A 14,626-nucleotide genomic window follows, 5' to 3' on the forward strand; every position below is an offset into this window, starting at 1 on the left:
TTTGTAAGAAACCTCCTAACTGTTGTCTAAGGTGGCTGTACAATTTTGCATTTCCACTCATGAAAAAGGAGAGTCTTTGTTTCATAACTCACCAGCATTGGGTGTTATCTGTCTTCTACATTTTGGTCATTCTAAAAATGTGTAGTGGTATCTCATTTAAATTTGCCTCATGAAAAATGATATGGAGCATTTTTAATATGCTTACCTATTATTTGTCAACTGTATATCTTCTTTATCAAGGTATTTGTTAATGTATTTGGCCCATTTTAAAATTAGGTTTTATATTTTCTTATTGTTGAGTTTAAAAATATTTTGGATGAGTCCTTTATCAGACATGTTTATTGCAAATATTATCTCCCAGTTTGTGTCTTATCTTTTCATTTTCTTGTCATTGATTTTCACAAAATAGAATTTTTAAAATTTATAAAGTTCAGCTTATTCATTGTCTTTCATGGATTTTACCTTTGTTGTTGTAGCTAAAAAGTCCTTGCCATACCCAAGATCATCTAGGTTTTTTCCTATGTTATCTTTGAGGAGTTTTATAGTTTTGAATTTTACATTTCTATGGATAGTTCATTTTTGAGTTAAATTTTGTGAAGCTTAAAAGGTTTGTGTTTATATTTATTTATTTTTGCATGTGGAAGTCCAGTTGTTCCAGCATTACTTTTAAAAAGACTATCTATCTATTGAATTGCCTTTGTTTCTTTGACAATGATTAATTGACTGTCTTGTCTGTGTGTTTCTATTCCATAGATCTCCTCTGTTTCACTGATCTTTTTGTCTATTCTTTTGCTAATACCACACTGTCTTGATTACTGTAGTTTTATAATGTGTCTTGAAATTGGATAGTGATCATCCTACAACTTTGTTTTTTTCCTTAAATATTGTGTTGGCTGTTCAGAATATTTTGCCTTGCCATTAAACTTTAGTCAGTTTGTTAATATCCATGTAATAACTTGCTGGAATTTTTATCAGGATTTTATTGATTCTTGGATCAAGTTTGGAGAAACTGACATTGACAATATTGAGTCTTTCCATGGACATGGAATATCTGTCCATTTATTTAGTGTTTTGATTTTGCTCTTCAGAGTTTTAGTTTTCCTCATATAGATCTGTATTTTATTTTGGGGGCACTATTATAAATGATAGTGTTTTTAATTTCAAATTCCAATTGTTCATTACTGGTGTATAGGAAAGCGATTGAGTTTCCCATATTAATCTCATATACTGTACTCCTGCTATGATTTCTTATTAGTTCCAGGAAGGGTTTTTTTTTTGGTACATTCTTTCATATTTTCTACATAAAGTTATGTGTCTCTTAATGATGGGAATATGTTCTGAGAAATGTATTGTTAGGCTATTTCTTATTGTGTGAACATCATAGAGCATACTTACACAAATCTAGATGGTCTAGCCTCCACCACACTTAGGCTACATGGTATAGTTTATTGCTCCTAGGGTACAAACCCATAAAACATATGTCCGTAAGTTATTTATATGCACAAAATACTGTAGGAAGTTGTAACACAGTGGCAGGTATTGTGCATCTAAATAAATCTAAACATAGAAAAGGTAATGCATTCATATGGCATAAAAGATTTTAAAAAATGGTATACCTGTATAGGGTTCTTATTATGAAAGGAGCTTGCAGCACTAGAAATTGCTCAGTGAGTCAGTGGTGAGTGAATGTGAAGGACCGAGACATTACTGTACACTATTGTAGACTTTATAAACACTGTACACTTAACCTAAGCTAAACTTATGAAAATATTTTTCTTTAATAATACATTTACCTTAGCTTACTTTAACTGTTGTACTTTATAAGCTTTTTAATGTTTTCAACTTTTTAATTCTTTTGTAATAACAGCTTAAAACAAATACTTTGTACAGCTATACGAAAATAATTTCTTTTTTATATACTTATTTTGTAAGCTTTTTATATTTAAATTTTTTAACTTTCTAAGCTTTCTTGTTATAAACTAAGGCAAACACATACATTAGCTTCTTAGGCCTACAAGGGACAGGATGATCAATATCACTGTCTTCCATCTCCACATCTTGTCTGTCTGGAAGGTCTTCAAGGGCAATATGTGCATGGAACATTGTCTTGGAAATTTTATGTCTCCCATCTAAGTGTGATTCCCTTAACACTTTAGTGTTAAGTTTTTTAAATGTTATATAAATACAAGTATAGATTTGGAGTGACATTAATTACTATGTTTCATATTTTGTTTTGTTTTGATAGCAATCTATTAATTATCAAAGTATCTTACAAAATGACTAGATGACTGTAAAGAAAAAAGTAACCATAATAAAATGTTTCTCACTTCCCCTTCCCCGTTAATACTGCTAACAGTTTATTGCTATAAATTATAGACTTTTAAATAGAAACTAAAGTTTTAAAATATAGTCTTCTCGTTTTCCTAGACTATTCTTAAACTTCCCAAGTTTCTTTTAATAACTACTTTAGAATGGAAAGCATAACCTCTTACCTAATGCTTCACTGTAAAACTGGTCCCAAAGCTGAATATCGTATGGCTCGAGCCAGAAGTCAAAGAAAAGGGAAAGCATTACATTTTTTACTCTCTCCAGGAAGGTCATTCTGTCTGTAAGTCCCCCCATGACAACAGGGACATAGGAAGGTGGAGCTGGGAGTTTCCCACAGTATTTCTCCACAGTGCCACCCATAAAGAACCTCAGTGTGTACACAAAAGGGACTTCCAGCAACTCAGCAATCAGCTCTCCACAGGGCATCACAGGGTCTATAACCATTACATCGTAGTTGGTTTCCCGGAGTTTCTTCATGATTGCCTGGTTGTAGACTACACTCTCACACAGAAGTTTTAAATGTCCAGTTAGTTGAAGAAGAAATTCTTGCATTTTTCTTGCTGACTGCCAGCGTGACATTGTTGGCATGACAGTAGTAGCTAAGTCTAAGAAGTCATTTAGTTTATTTGCAAAATAATCTCCCTCCTGAGATATAGGGATCACCTCAAAGTTCAGTGTGGAAGGCTTACTGTAGTCAATGATGAGCGAGTCTGCAGAAACCAACACAGTCACCTCATGCCCCCTGTCTGTGAGATTCTCCAGAATGATCTTTAGATTGAGCCAATGGCTCATGTCACAGGGCCACACCAGGACCTTCCCACAGGATCCAGAGCCAGTGCAGCAGAGGTGCAGCAGCAGAACCGCTGAAATCCACTTCTCAGACAGCATGGCAGAGTTCTTTCACCCACTGCGCTGCTGCGGGTGAATATTTGCTGGGCACAGAGGTGAAGTGGCAATTTAAACATAAAGTTAAAAATTAACTGCTCTGGTGACTGACAGATGCACGGAACTTTGTCAGTGTTGTTGACTGGGCCCACTACAACATGATACTTGTTCAGGAGAAGATCTGAAATATTTAAATATTTTGTAGGAAATGTTTGCAGTATTCTAGCAGTTTGTTTTAATATGTTAAAATAGAAAAATATTTTTAATTGGCAATTTTTAAAATATAGTAGAGTAACCCATTTTTTTGGATCTAGTAAATAACATGGTATATCTTATGGAACAAGATGATTGATAATTTGGGAAAACATAAAGTATAGGTTTTGTCGGAAAGATGATTACATGCTGGTATTGCTGGTATGTGGATAAGACATATAGTACGTAATAACAGGAGGAATATACTAAATATTATAGTGTTTCAAGGCACCAGAAGAAGCTGTCACTCCACTGTGAAGAAACTTAGACAGAGGTTCAGGTTGGAGGAGGCATTTCAGCTGAGCCCAGATGGCAGGGTGAGAGGAGGGTTCTGAAGGTAAATGGAGGAAAAAGAATGACTATAGGGAAATCATGGCCACTTAAGTAAACATCACTTCAGTATATTTAGAGTTGAGGTTAACTCAGAGCAGTGAAGAAAAAAACAAACTTTTTTTTTTTTCAAATTGAATTTATTGGAGTGACATTGGTTCATATAATTATATAGGTTTCAGATATACAATTCTGTAGCACAGCATCTGTATATTGTATTTTGTGTTCACCACCCTGTCAAATCTCCTTCCATCATCATTTATCCTGGTTTTACCCTATTCTACCTCCCTCCACCTTCCTTTTTCTCTAATAATCACCATACTGTGAGTTTTCTCTTTTTTGCTTAATCCCTTTACCTTTATCACCCAGTCCCTCAAAACCCTCCCCCTCTGAGAGCTGTTAGTATTTTCTCTGTATCTATAAGCCTCTTTCTATTTTGTCTGTTAGGTTATTTGTTCATTAGATTTCAATGTAAGTAAACTCATATGGTACTTGTCTTTTTCTGACTGGCTTGTTTCAATGAGCATAATATTCTTCAGGAACATAAATACTGTCGCTAAAGGTAGGATTTCCTCCTCTTCCTCCTCCTCCTCCTCCTCCTCCTCCTACTTCTTCTTCTTTTTTTTTTTTTTTACCACTGAGTAATGTTCCATTGTGTAAATGCACCAACGATTTGTATCTACTCATTTACTGATGGGCAATTGGGCTGCTTCCAAATATTGGCTATTAAAATAATACTGGAATGAACATAAGGGTGCATAAATTCTTTCAAATGAGTGTTTCCGGATTCTTTGGATATATACCTAGAAGTGAATCACTGGGTCATAAGTTCAATTTTTAATGTTTTGGAGGACTCCATATTGCTTTCCACAGTAGCTGTACCAAACTGCATTCTTACCAACAGTCATGAGGGCTCTCTTTTCTTCACATGCTTGCCAACATGCTGTTTGTTGATTTATTGAAGATAGCTCTTCTGACAGGTATGAGGCGATATCTCATTGTGGTTTTAATTTGAATTTGCTTGATGATTAGTGATGTTGAGCATATCTTGGCCTTTTGTATGTCATCTTTGGAGAAGTGTCTCTTCAGGTCCTTTGCCCATTTTCTAATTGGATTGTTTATTTTTTGGTGTTGAGTTTTGTAAGTTCTTTATAAATTTTTATGATAATGAGTCTAGAAAAATTATGAAACACTAAAGAAAGAGTAGCTATAGGAAGAGTTTTTGGCCTGCAGTGTGTGAGTTAATGATTGCACAAGTCTGTGGAGATACCAATTTGACTCGTGAACGCTTCAATCTCAAGAGAGGGAGGGTGGTAAATTCAGAAATATAGATTTTTTGTATCCATCCATCCATTCAACCCAATTTGTCTCCAAATCCTTGAATATGTCATTCCTTCAAGAAGCAATTTTAGCATAAGTATGTGCCAGATTCTATACAATGCACAAGAAATAAAGAGATAAGTAAGATACAATTCCAATTCAAAAGGAGTTTACAGATTATTGCAGAAAATGTGTCAGTTAAGCCAACACTTATGGTACACCTATAAGGGAGATGGATCTTAGGTGGTAAGGGTGAACTGAGGAGGGACAAAGCTTATGAAGGAAGTTGTTTGGTGGAGGAAGGAAATGAAGAAATAATACTTTAAATCTCTAAGAATGATATTAGCTGTTTGAAAAGTATCATTTGGAAGTAAAGGATAATATTAATAATTCTGTGTTCTAAGTGTGACATAGTTATATCCAGGGTTATATTCAGTTATAAAATCATATACAATTCATTAATTTGAAAGACATATTATTGAAATTTCAAATTCCTTGAGAATGTTTCTGTTATATTGAAAAATAAAAATCCAGAGTATATTTGTTTAGAAGTTGCAAAGATAAATCTAGGGTCGGGAATTGGGGAGCTTTACTCTTTTGCACAATTAGGCATTGCATAAGTTCTGTTGGTAACTGGTAGAAAGCAGAGTCCAAACAAGCCTCAGAAGCAGGAAGATAGGACAGGGCTATAAATCCACTAGAAGAACGTTGAGGTTATGTTATAATCTTAGAGGATGAAAGTCCTTTTATACAAGATATGTAACTCAGAAATGATAAAAAAGGACTGATAAACTTATCTACTCACTATATAACAAGGTTCATGATACATTATAAACAGCACAAACAAAGCTGGAGAAGAACAATGAAATATAAATACAGCTCAGATATTGACCTCAAAATAAATGTATTATTGGATAAATATCTAAGTTACTTTATTATATAAGAAAACTAAAGACTCATGTTTCCTAGAGAATTCCTTTGCATAAATTTAGAGCTATAGACATGTTTTTATGTCCAATAGAAATATTTAAAATTCTGGGTGAAATATAAAATTGCTAAGAAAGTAAAAAATCAGAGTTATTAAACAAAGTAAAAACAGGAATTCTGACGTACAAACTTTTACCAAAAGAGGACTTGTTTCATTGAATAATACACAGTGTGTGTCAGGAGTGAGAGAGTAGGAAAATCTGAACGCTTACCAGTCTCCCCAGCCCACACATACGTTCATGTAATGCTAGATTCCCAAGGTCAGTCCTCACCTGTACAGATGAATTCCTTACCACAGACGTTACAGCAAGGAAAATCTCTGGGTTTCACTTGGCATTCCTTCCTAAGAATCCTTAGCACAGTCAGCTATCATATGGATTTCCAATTCACAGTCAAACTAGAAAAGCCTCTTTGAAGAAATTCTGACCCTGGGCTTCAAAGGCTTCTCCCAGAAAAAGTTCCAAGTTGAATTAGCAGCTCCCTTTTACAAGCAAACAGGGCTTCATAACTGAGAACCAACATAGCGACAGGCACCAGAAATACAATCATTTGAAATATTATTCGCAAGGTTCTAGTTAGTCAAAGGTTGAAGTAGTTCATTACTGGAGTATTATTAGATAACATAATATATTTTTCCTAGAAAATTTGACCCCAAAGAGAAGTAAAGGCAAAAATGAATAAATGGGATTATATCAAACTTAAAAGCTTCTGCAGAGCAAAAGAAACTGACAACAAAACAAAAAGGTAACTGAAAAATGGGAGATGATATTTGCAAACAACAGTTTTGACAAAGGATTAATATCCAAAATATATACAGTTAAATGAGTCCTCACTTAACATCATCAGTAGGTTCTTGGAAACTGTGAGTTTAATTGCAATTACATATAATGAAACCAATTTTACCATAGGCTAATTGACATAAACAGTAGTTCTATGCATATTTCTGATCACAGAAACATCAAATACTTACAAATGAAGACCCCAAACCCTTAGAATATTACATATTGAGTTAAATGTGAGTATATTTAAGAAAGATTAATAAAAGCAAGTAAGATAATTATTTTCAACCTACTTATTCCAGCTCAGGGTCATGGTGGCTGGGGCTCACCCCAGCAGCTCAGGGCACAGGGCAGGAACCCACCCACTCTGGACAAAGGAGGCCAATCTATCAGAGGATGCACACACACACTCACACACACACACACACACACACACACACACACACACACACACACCCCTACCTCACTTAGACTGGGACAATTAATTCACCTAATGTGCACATCCTTGGTGCGAACAGCGACCCCTGTTGGGAATGTATAATATTTTCTCTCATTGATTATGACAAAACAAAATTGAATGAAACAATTATTCAAGAACCTGCTGAATTTCTAAATTGCCATGGCAATGTAAACAGGCAGGAGAGGCCAAAAGCACCTGGGCCCGGGCCTTTCATACTTTTCCTGTGGATGCAACCTTGTATAAGGCAGAGCAAAGTTCTGCACCCAGGACCAACCATGCACTCCTCTATGAAAACTCAGACAGTTCGTACCAAAATATTTAAAAAGATTTTAAACTTGCAAAACAAACTGTGTCACAAGGATTTCACAGCAGTGTCCTAAGGAAAGTTGGATGAGAGAATTCTCACAAGACACACCAGATCACCACGCACAAGGGTGGGCGGCCTTGCTTCTTTCTCTTCCTTATGCATGACTTCTAAAATTAAAATCCTGGAGATTCTCGAGCGGCTTACTCCTGGGAACCATACGTTTCTTTATGTAGAAGATTAACTATTTCTAGGTTCTTATCTTGTTCAATGACATATTTCGTGAGCACAGCAACTAATCTTTCTGAGTTTCTAATGCTTTGTGTCTAAAAGGCAGATAATGATAGTTCTTGGATGTTTTTGTTGTGGATTAGCAACATCTGCAATGTACCTATCAAAGTGCTTGGTACCAAGCAGGTGTTTATTAAGAGTTTCTATTTATTGTTAGCAATAACGATGGTACAGGTAGCAAAGACATTAATTACCTGCAGAATCACTGAATAGAGATCTATATCAGAGATTCTAGAATAGATGATCACAAACTGAACATGAATGACAATGTAATAATGTCACTTTTACGATTAAAATGATTAAAGAATGCATTAAAAATCCAAGAAAATAAAAATAGAAGTGAATAAGAAGGAAAACTAAGATATTAGTTTTCCGGAGTTCCTCAGTATCTGAAAAAGTCTGGAGAGTAGCTTTCATTAGAGAGGGAACCAAGAGACTGATAGTTAAAGAGGTATATACCTTTGTCAAAATAAACCACACTGTAAACTTTACGTAATTATTTTTTGGCCATAGATCAATTATCCCTTAATAATAAAAAAGGGATAACGCTATACATCAACAGCATGGTTACATTTTATAAAAAGAAAAAAATATCTAAATGTTAGTAAGAATGGAGAAAACATGGAATTCCAGTGGATCACTGGTAGGGTTATTAATTGATACAAGCACTTGTGAAACTAGATTTTAGCAGTACCTACTAAAGCTAAACATTGGCATATGCTATGGCCTAGCAATTTCACTCTTATAAATAAATAAACCCAACAGTATGGCACATGTATATTTACAAAAGACATGTACAAGAATGTTTATAGCATTGTTTATCATAAATAGCTAACACTAGATAGTCTACATGTCCATCAACAGTAGAATGTATAAGTAAAATGTGGTGTATTAATTCAATAGAATCTATATAACTGTGAGAATTAACAAATTATAATTACATGCAACAAATATAATAAACAAATATATTATTATATTTGCTACAATTAGACAAATATAGTAAACATGATGTTAAATAAAAGAAGCATCATGGGACTTAGAATGGGAGTACATAATGTGTGGTTCATTAATACAAAATTTAAAATCAGGCAAAATTACTCCATGGTGTTAGAAGTCAAGAAAGTGTTCAAACCTAGATGGGGATGGGGGTTGTAGGGGCTGGTATGAACAATGAAGAGGAGTTATGGGTTGTAACAATATTTTGTTTCTGAATTTGGGTGCTGGTTGCATGGGTGGGTTCACATTGTGAAACTTCAATGAGTTGTAAATGTTCAATTTATGTTTTACTTCAAAAGAAAATTTACAGAAAATTTAAGAACACCTCACAGCACTGATCACAGCAAAGCTGTACATGAGAAAGAATTAGAAGACGACTTGTGTGACAGAAGATGAACAGAGAGATCCAAGTTTTCCAGAAAAAAGGATGGGAGGTCGGGAATGGGGCTTAGAATGGGAGTGGGATACATTAAAAACTAACAAAATACTGGGCTCCAAAAGGGAGTGAGAGATCGCATATCTACACTAATATAAGACAAACATGCAAATTGATCATACCTTTGCTACACCTTAAGCCATGCCAACCAGCCAATCAGAGTGACTATATACAAATTAACCCAACCAAGATGGCGGCCAGCAGCCACGGAGCTGGAGCAAGCAGGAGGCTTGGTTGCCCCAATGATGGTTGCCCCAAGCTTCCCCCTTGCCGTGGCAGCTGTGAGCTCCATTCAAAGCAACAAAGTTTCAATTATAGAAGGTAAATAAACCGCTCCTCTCAAGGCTACAAAGTTTCAATTATAGAAGGTAAATAAATCCCAGAATAAAAGAAAAAAAGAAAAAAAGGAGAGGCTTGGAACTTCAGTCGCCGGGGGGCTTGGCCAGCCAGAAAACAGCCATCAGCCCTTCACCCAGACTGGCCAGGCACTCCAGTGGGGATCCCCCACCCTAAAGGGGGTGTGACCAGCCTTCAGACACCCATTAGTCCCTTACCCAGGCTGGCCAGGCACCCCAGCGGGACCCCCACCCTGATCCGGGACACCCTTCAAGACAAACCAGCCGGCCCCAACCCATGCACGAGGCCTCTAGCCTATATAATAAAAGGGTAATATGCAAACTGACCCTAACAGCAGAACCACTGGGAATGACTGGTCACTATAATACACACTGACCACCAGGGGGCAGACGTTCAATGCAGGAGCTGCCCTCTGGTGGTCAGTGCGCTCCCACAGGTGGAGCTCTGCACAGCCACAAGCCAGGCTGATGGCTGCCAGCACAGCGGTGGTGGTGGGAGCCTCTCCTGCCTCCTCAGCAGCGCTAAGGATGTCCAACTGCAGCTTAGGTCTGCTCCCTGCTGGTAAGTGGACATCCCCCTAGGGCTGCTGGGCTTCCAGAGGGATGTCTGACTGCCAGCTTGGGCCGGATCCCCCAGGGAGCGGGCCTAAGCCAGCAGGTGGGCATCCTCTGAGGGGTCCCAGACTGCAAGAGGGCATAGGCCAGGCTGAGGGACTCCCCCCAACCCGAGTGCACAAATTTTGTGCACCGGACCTCTAGTACATAAATAATGTTGGGAGTAATGTAGCCCAGTTCTAGGCAAGTGGGTTTGGGGGAAAATTTTCAGAGGCTTTTTTGTTTCCATTGGCTGGAATAGGTAGCATTACTTCTAGGAAACTTATCTAACATAGATGGAAAGAGAGGCCAGCATAGAGCCAACATGGTACTGACAGGTAAAAGTAGGCTACACTGGCCAAGTAGTGCATAAGTTAGTACTGGGCTTTCTGCTCTCCTGATCTGCAGTGAACTTTGGAAGAGAGAAGACTGGGAAACCAAGACAGAGGCAAAGTGGGGCCATCCAAGTTGCCTTACTGTTTAGCTATTTTCACTGCAGTGTTCAAGCCCTTGCCTTACTATAGGTACAGCAAAGGCTAGTCCCAAATCCTACGCACATAAGAATTATCTATATGTTGTGTGGGATATCTCTCAATTTAAAGGTCCGGGAAGAGATCAGTTCAATCTGAAAGTGCCCCATGGAACACTGCACCTGGGTGAGATTTATCAATAGATTCATTCTTGGAAATGCATAGCAGTGATGTCATATTTTGGAAACATGCCTGTTCCTTTAAGTGTTAGTAACATATTTAAAATTGAGTTGATGATCATTTTTACTTGCTTCCTCAATAAGATTTAGGACCTCTTCCCTGATAAATAAAACAGGATTTTTTAACTAGTGCAGTTAGATATTTCCTTATTATTTCCTTCTCTTTCCTTCAATATAGATATTGGGGGTTTTCTTTACCACTATTAATCATACTGTTTTTCTGGTTTATTTTCCCCACAGAAGTGAAGCACAGCCATTGAAATGGAAATTGCACAGAAATTTTACATATTATTAAATCTCCTGTATTCAAAAATAATAATAATAAATATCAGGTGCCCCTCCTATTTTATGATCAGTTTACAGTTAGCAGGTGTCATTAATACTTTAAAAATATAATTAAAAACAAAAGACAAATTGGATTATACCAGTTCTTCCTGACAATATAATTCAAATAGGTTTAGTAACATGAGGAACATGAAGGATTTAAGTAAATACTACTCTGAATTTCTCAACCTGTGTGATTTCTGAAATAGATTGTCCTGTGGAAATGAGAAGTTGGAACATGCTTTCTCATACATTATATAATCTGTCCTGGCCTTGTCTGAGATCACACAGCAGGTTCAACTTGAACTAAGAATCTCATTTCTTTTCAAGACCCTGCACAACCTTACCTTTTGTAATCCCATTATTAGCTTATTCAGTACCTACAATAGTCAGCATGTGATACATATATGGGTAGTGATAATTATTATTGAACACATTTTGGATGTCTTAGAAAATAATCATGTGACTAACATCTAAATTTACAGAAAAATACATTTTTGAGGCATATGAAATTTGGAATTATGAAGTAAAGAAAATATAGTTAAATTGCATCATAAAGAATATTAAAACAAAATTTTACTTTCAAAATTCTAATTACCATATCTTCAAAAGTATATGAAAATTTTAGTTAACTTGCATATGTCTTATTTATATGTGTGATATGTTTAATATTCTCCCTCTAGACCAATTCTGTGAAGAATTTCAAAAGTTTAAGTGTTGGAAAATTGGATGAAGAATATTCTAACATCAAGGAACGAAAAAATACACATATGCAAATCCTACTTGTGAAGGATACGATTAATGTTAAATTACAGTAAAAATATTACTGCCTGTATGGCTTACACAGGTCTTTGTACTTGTTCTTATCTATGCCTGAGAGCTTTTCCTCCAGGGAGCCTCTTGGCTGTCACCCTCACTGCCCTTGGGTCTTTGTTCAAATGTCACCCTTTCATTAGAGACCTTTCCTGACCATCCTATTTAAAATTGTAATCTTATTCCCAGAACCTACTATACAGCATATATTACACTTTAACATTCTATATATTTTGCATATTTATTTTATTTATCATTTGTCTCCTCTTACTAGAATGTAAGCTTATGGGGATAGAGATTTTAATTTGTTTGCTAACTCTTGTATTCCCAATACACAGAAAGTTTTAGAGACTAGGTTGTTGTTCAGTAAATACTTTTTACACCAAGAAAGAAAGATGGAAAGGAAGAAAAGATGGAAGGAAGGAAGGAAGGAAGGGAGGAAGGAAGGAAGGAAGGAAGGAAGGAAGGGAGGGAGGGAATGGGGAGTAAAGGAAGGAAGAAAAAATGAAGAAAGAGAGGGAGAGAAAAGGAAAATAAATTAAGGGAGGGAGGAAGGCCAAAGGTAGTGTAACATAACAATCTTTTGAATATAGCCTTTGTAATAAAGTACCATTAATGGAATCAACTATTAATTCCTGCTGTTAATTAATACCTGGGATAGTATTGATAGATCTAGAGGGAAAATTATGCAGGGAAGAAAAAAATAGAAAAATAAAGGAAAGAAAGCTCATAAAGAACAGAAAGAGAAGCTCCTTTAATATGTTTAGTGTACCTGGCCAGGTGGTTCAGTTGGTTGAAGCATCGTCCTGTACACCAAAAGGTGGCAGGTTTGATTCCCCGTCAGGACGCATGCTAGAGTCTAAAGATTGAAGTTTCTGTCTTACATTAGTGTTCTCTCTCTCTCTATCCTTTTCTCTCTCTAAAAAAAATCAATAAAATTTTAAATAAATAAATAAAATGTTCACTCTACTGTAAATAAAATACTTTGGAAATATACAAACTCAAATTTGTTTAATTTCTAGCACTTTATTTTATGTTAATTACATGTGTCTGTGACTACTTAGTTCATGCAAAAATCTAAATGTTTTGATCATAAATTTTTCTTTTTTGAAGATCTGTTTTTTACATTTAAATTAATATATTTGCAATACAATTTATTGTTATTATAGATGGCGTTCTCAGAAATCATTCATTTAATTATTTATAATACTACATTAGGTATTTATAAAATTTTAACATATAAAGGTTACTCATACGAATAAAAACCTGTTTGTTTTTATAGTGGCCAAAGTATAAAACTGTTGGTAGCAATAGGTAATGTTTATGGATTATAAATATTTTTTACTGTCATTAAAATGCCACATTATTCTTCCTTAAATGTTTCCCTAATTTTTGTGGCTTTTTTGTTGTTAATACAAACATAGAAACAAAATTTACCTGGTTCAACTTTAAACAAATATATTGAAATCTGCAGCAGGTATTTCTTTATTTTAAAGAGAAGCTTTCTTAAGACTCAAAAGCTATTCTCAGGCAAATTTCTCCAGGCAACAGAATCACCTGGAGACTTGTGCTTAAGGGACTAGCAAGTTCCCTAGTGATAACATGGCCCAATTTAATTCCAATCAGCAAACTGAAGTAGATGAGAACTAGAACTGCAGATTTCAAAGGCTAAATGCACTGAAAGGAAGAAGAAAGCACCCAAGAAAGTTTAAGCCAAAAGTATTCTAAATAATTGCTAAGGTTTACACCTGAAATTTTAAAAGGAGAGAAAAAAATTTCTAGAAGCTTTGGTGTCAGAAAGACTTCTTTAAGTCTTTGAAAACTATTTTCTCAAACTGGTAGCTATATAATTTTATTTTAACATGTTTGATATTTCTAAGCCTCAACATTTTTATCTGTAATAGTAGTTTTTTTCTTCACAGATTTATTGCAAGGATAAAGAGATATAATACACATGAAGCACTTATCACAATGTCTGTGGCATAGGATGAGATCAACAAAAGTTAACTGCTATTACTAAAATGATATCCAGGAGTCTGAGCCAAATAACCGTGACTTGAAATGAAAGAAGTAATTTGACATTATAATATCCAATTCCTAGCAATTAGCAAAGATTAAGGACTCACTTTGAGGTTCTAATTGCATGACACTGCAGAAAACTAATCTTACAGAATTGTTTTGTTTATTTACTCAAGTGTGACAGCCTGAGACCTGAGTGCATATGGATTCTTTGCAATGACTTTGATTAGAGCAGTCAAGCTAAAGCAAAAGTAAATTCAAATTACAAATTGGAGATGTTATTTTTACACATGGGTTCTATTTATCATTCACATTTATCACATGTACAAAGACTTGCACAAAAATAAATTACTCTGCGATGTCAGTGCTATTGCTTCTTTCCTGGTGTTTTGAGTATGAGTGTTCAATGTCCCTGGGCATCAATAAGGATGTGTTTTAATAAA

General features: G+C 35.6%; 1 protein-coding gene across 2 annotated transcripts in view; it reads right to left on the bottom strand.

Annotated features, from left to right (window-relative positions):
* Positions 1-14,626, bottom strand: part of LOC102250507 (UDP-glucuronosyltransferase 2A1) — a 55,484-nt gene that overhangs the window by 14,857 nt on the left and 26,001 nt on the right. Inside the window, exon 3 of one of the 2 annotated variants that reach the window (XM_005883177.2) lies at positions 2,493-3,115. The exons of the other annotated variant lie outside the window; for it this stretch is intronic. Within the exon in view, the coding sequence (XP_005883239.2) occupies positions 2,493-3,115 (623 nt within the window). The remainder of the gene's footprint in view (positions 1-2,492; positions 3,116-14,626) is intronic. 2 annotated transcript variants of the gene reach the window in all.

This window comes from Myotis brandtii, unplaced genomic scaffold (assembly GCF_000412655.1).
Source record: "Myotis brandtii unplaced genomic scaffold, ASM41265v1 scaffold776, whole genome shotgun sequence".
Lineage (NCBI taxonomy): Eukaryota > Metazoa > Chordata > Mammalia > Chiroptera > Vespertilionidae > Myotis > Myotis brandtii.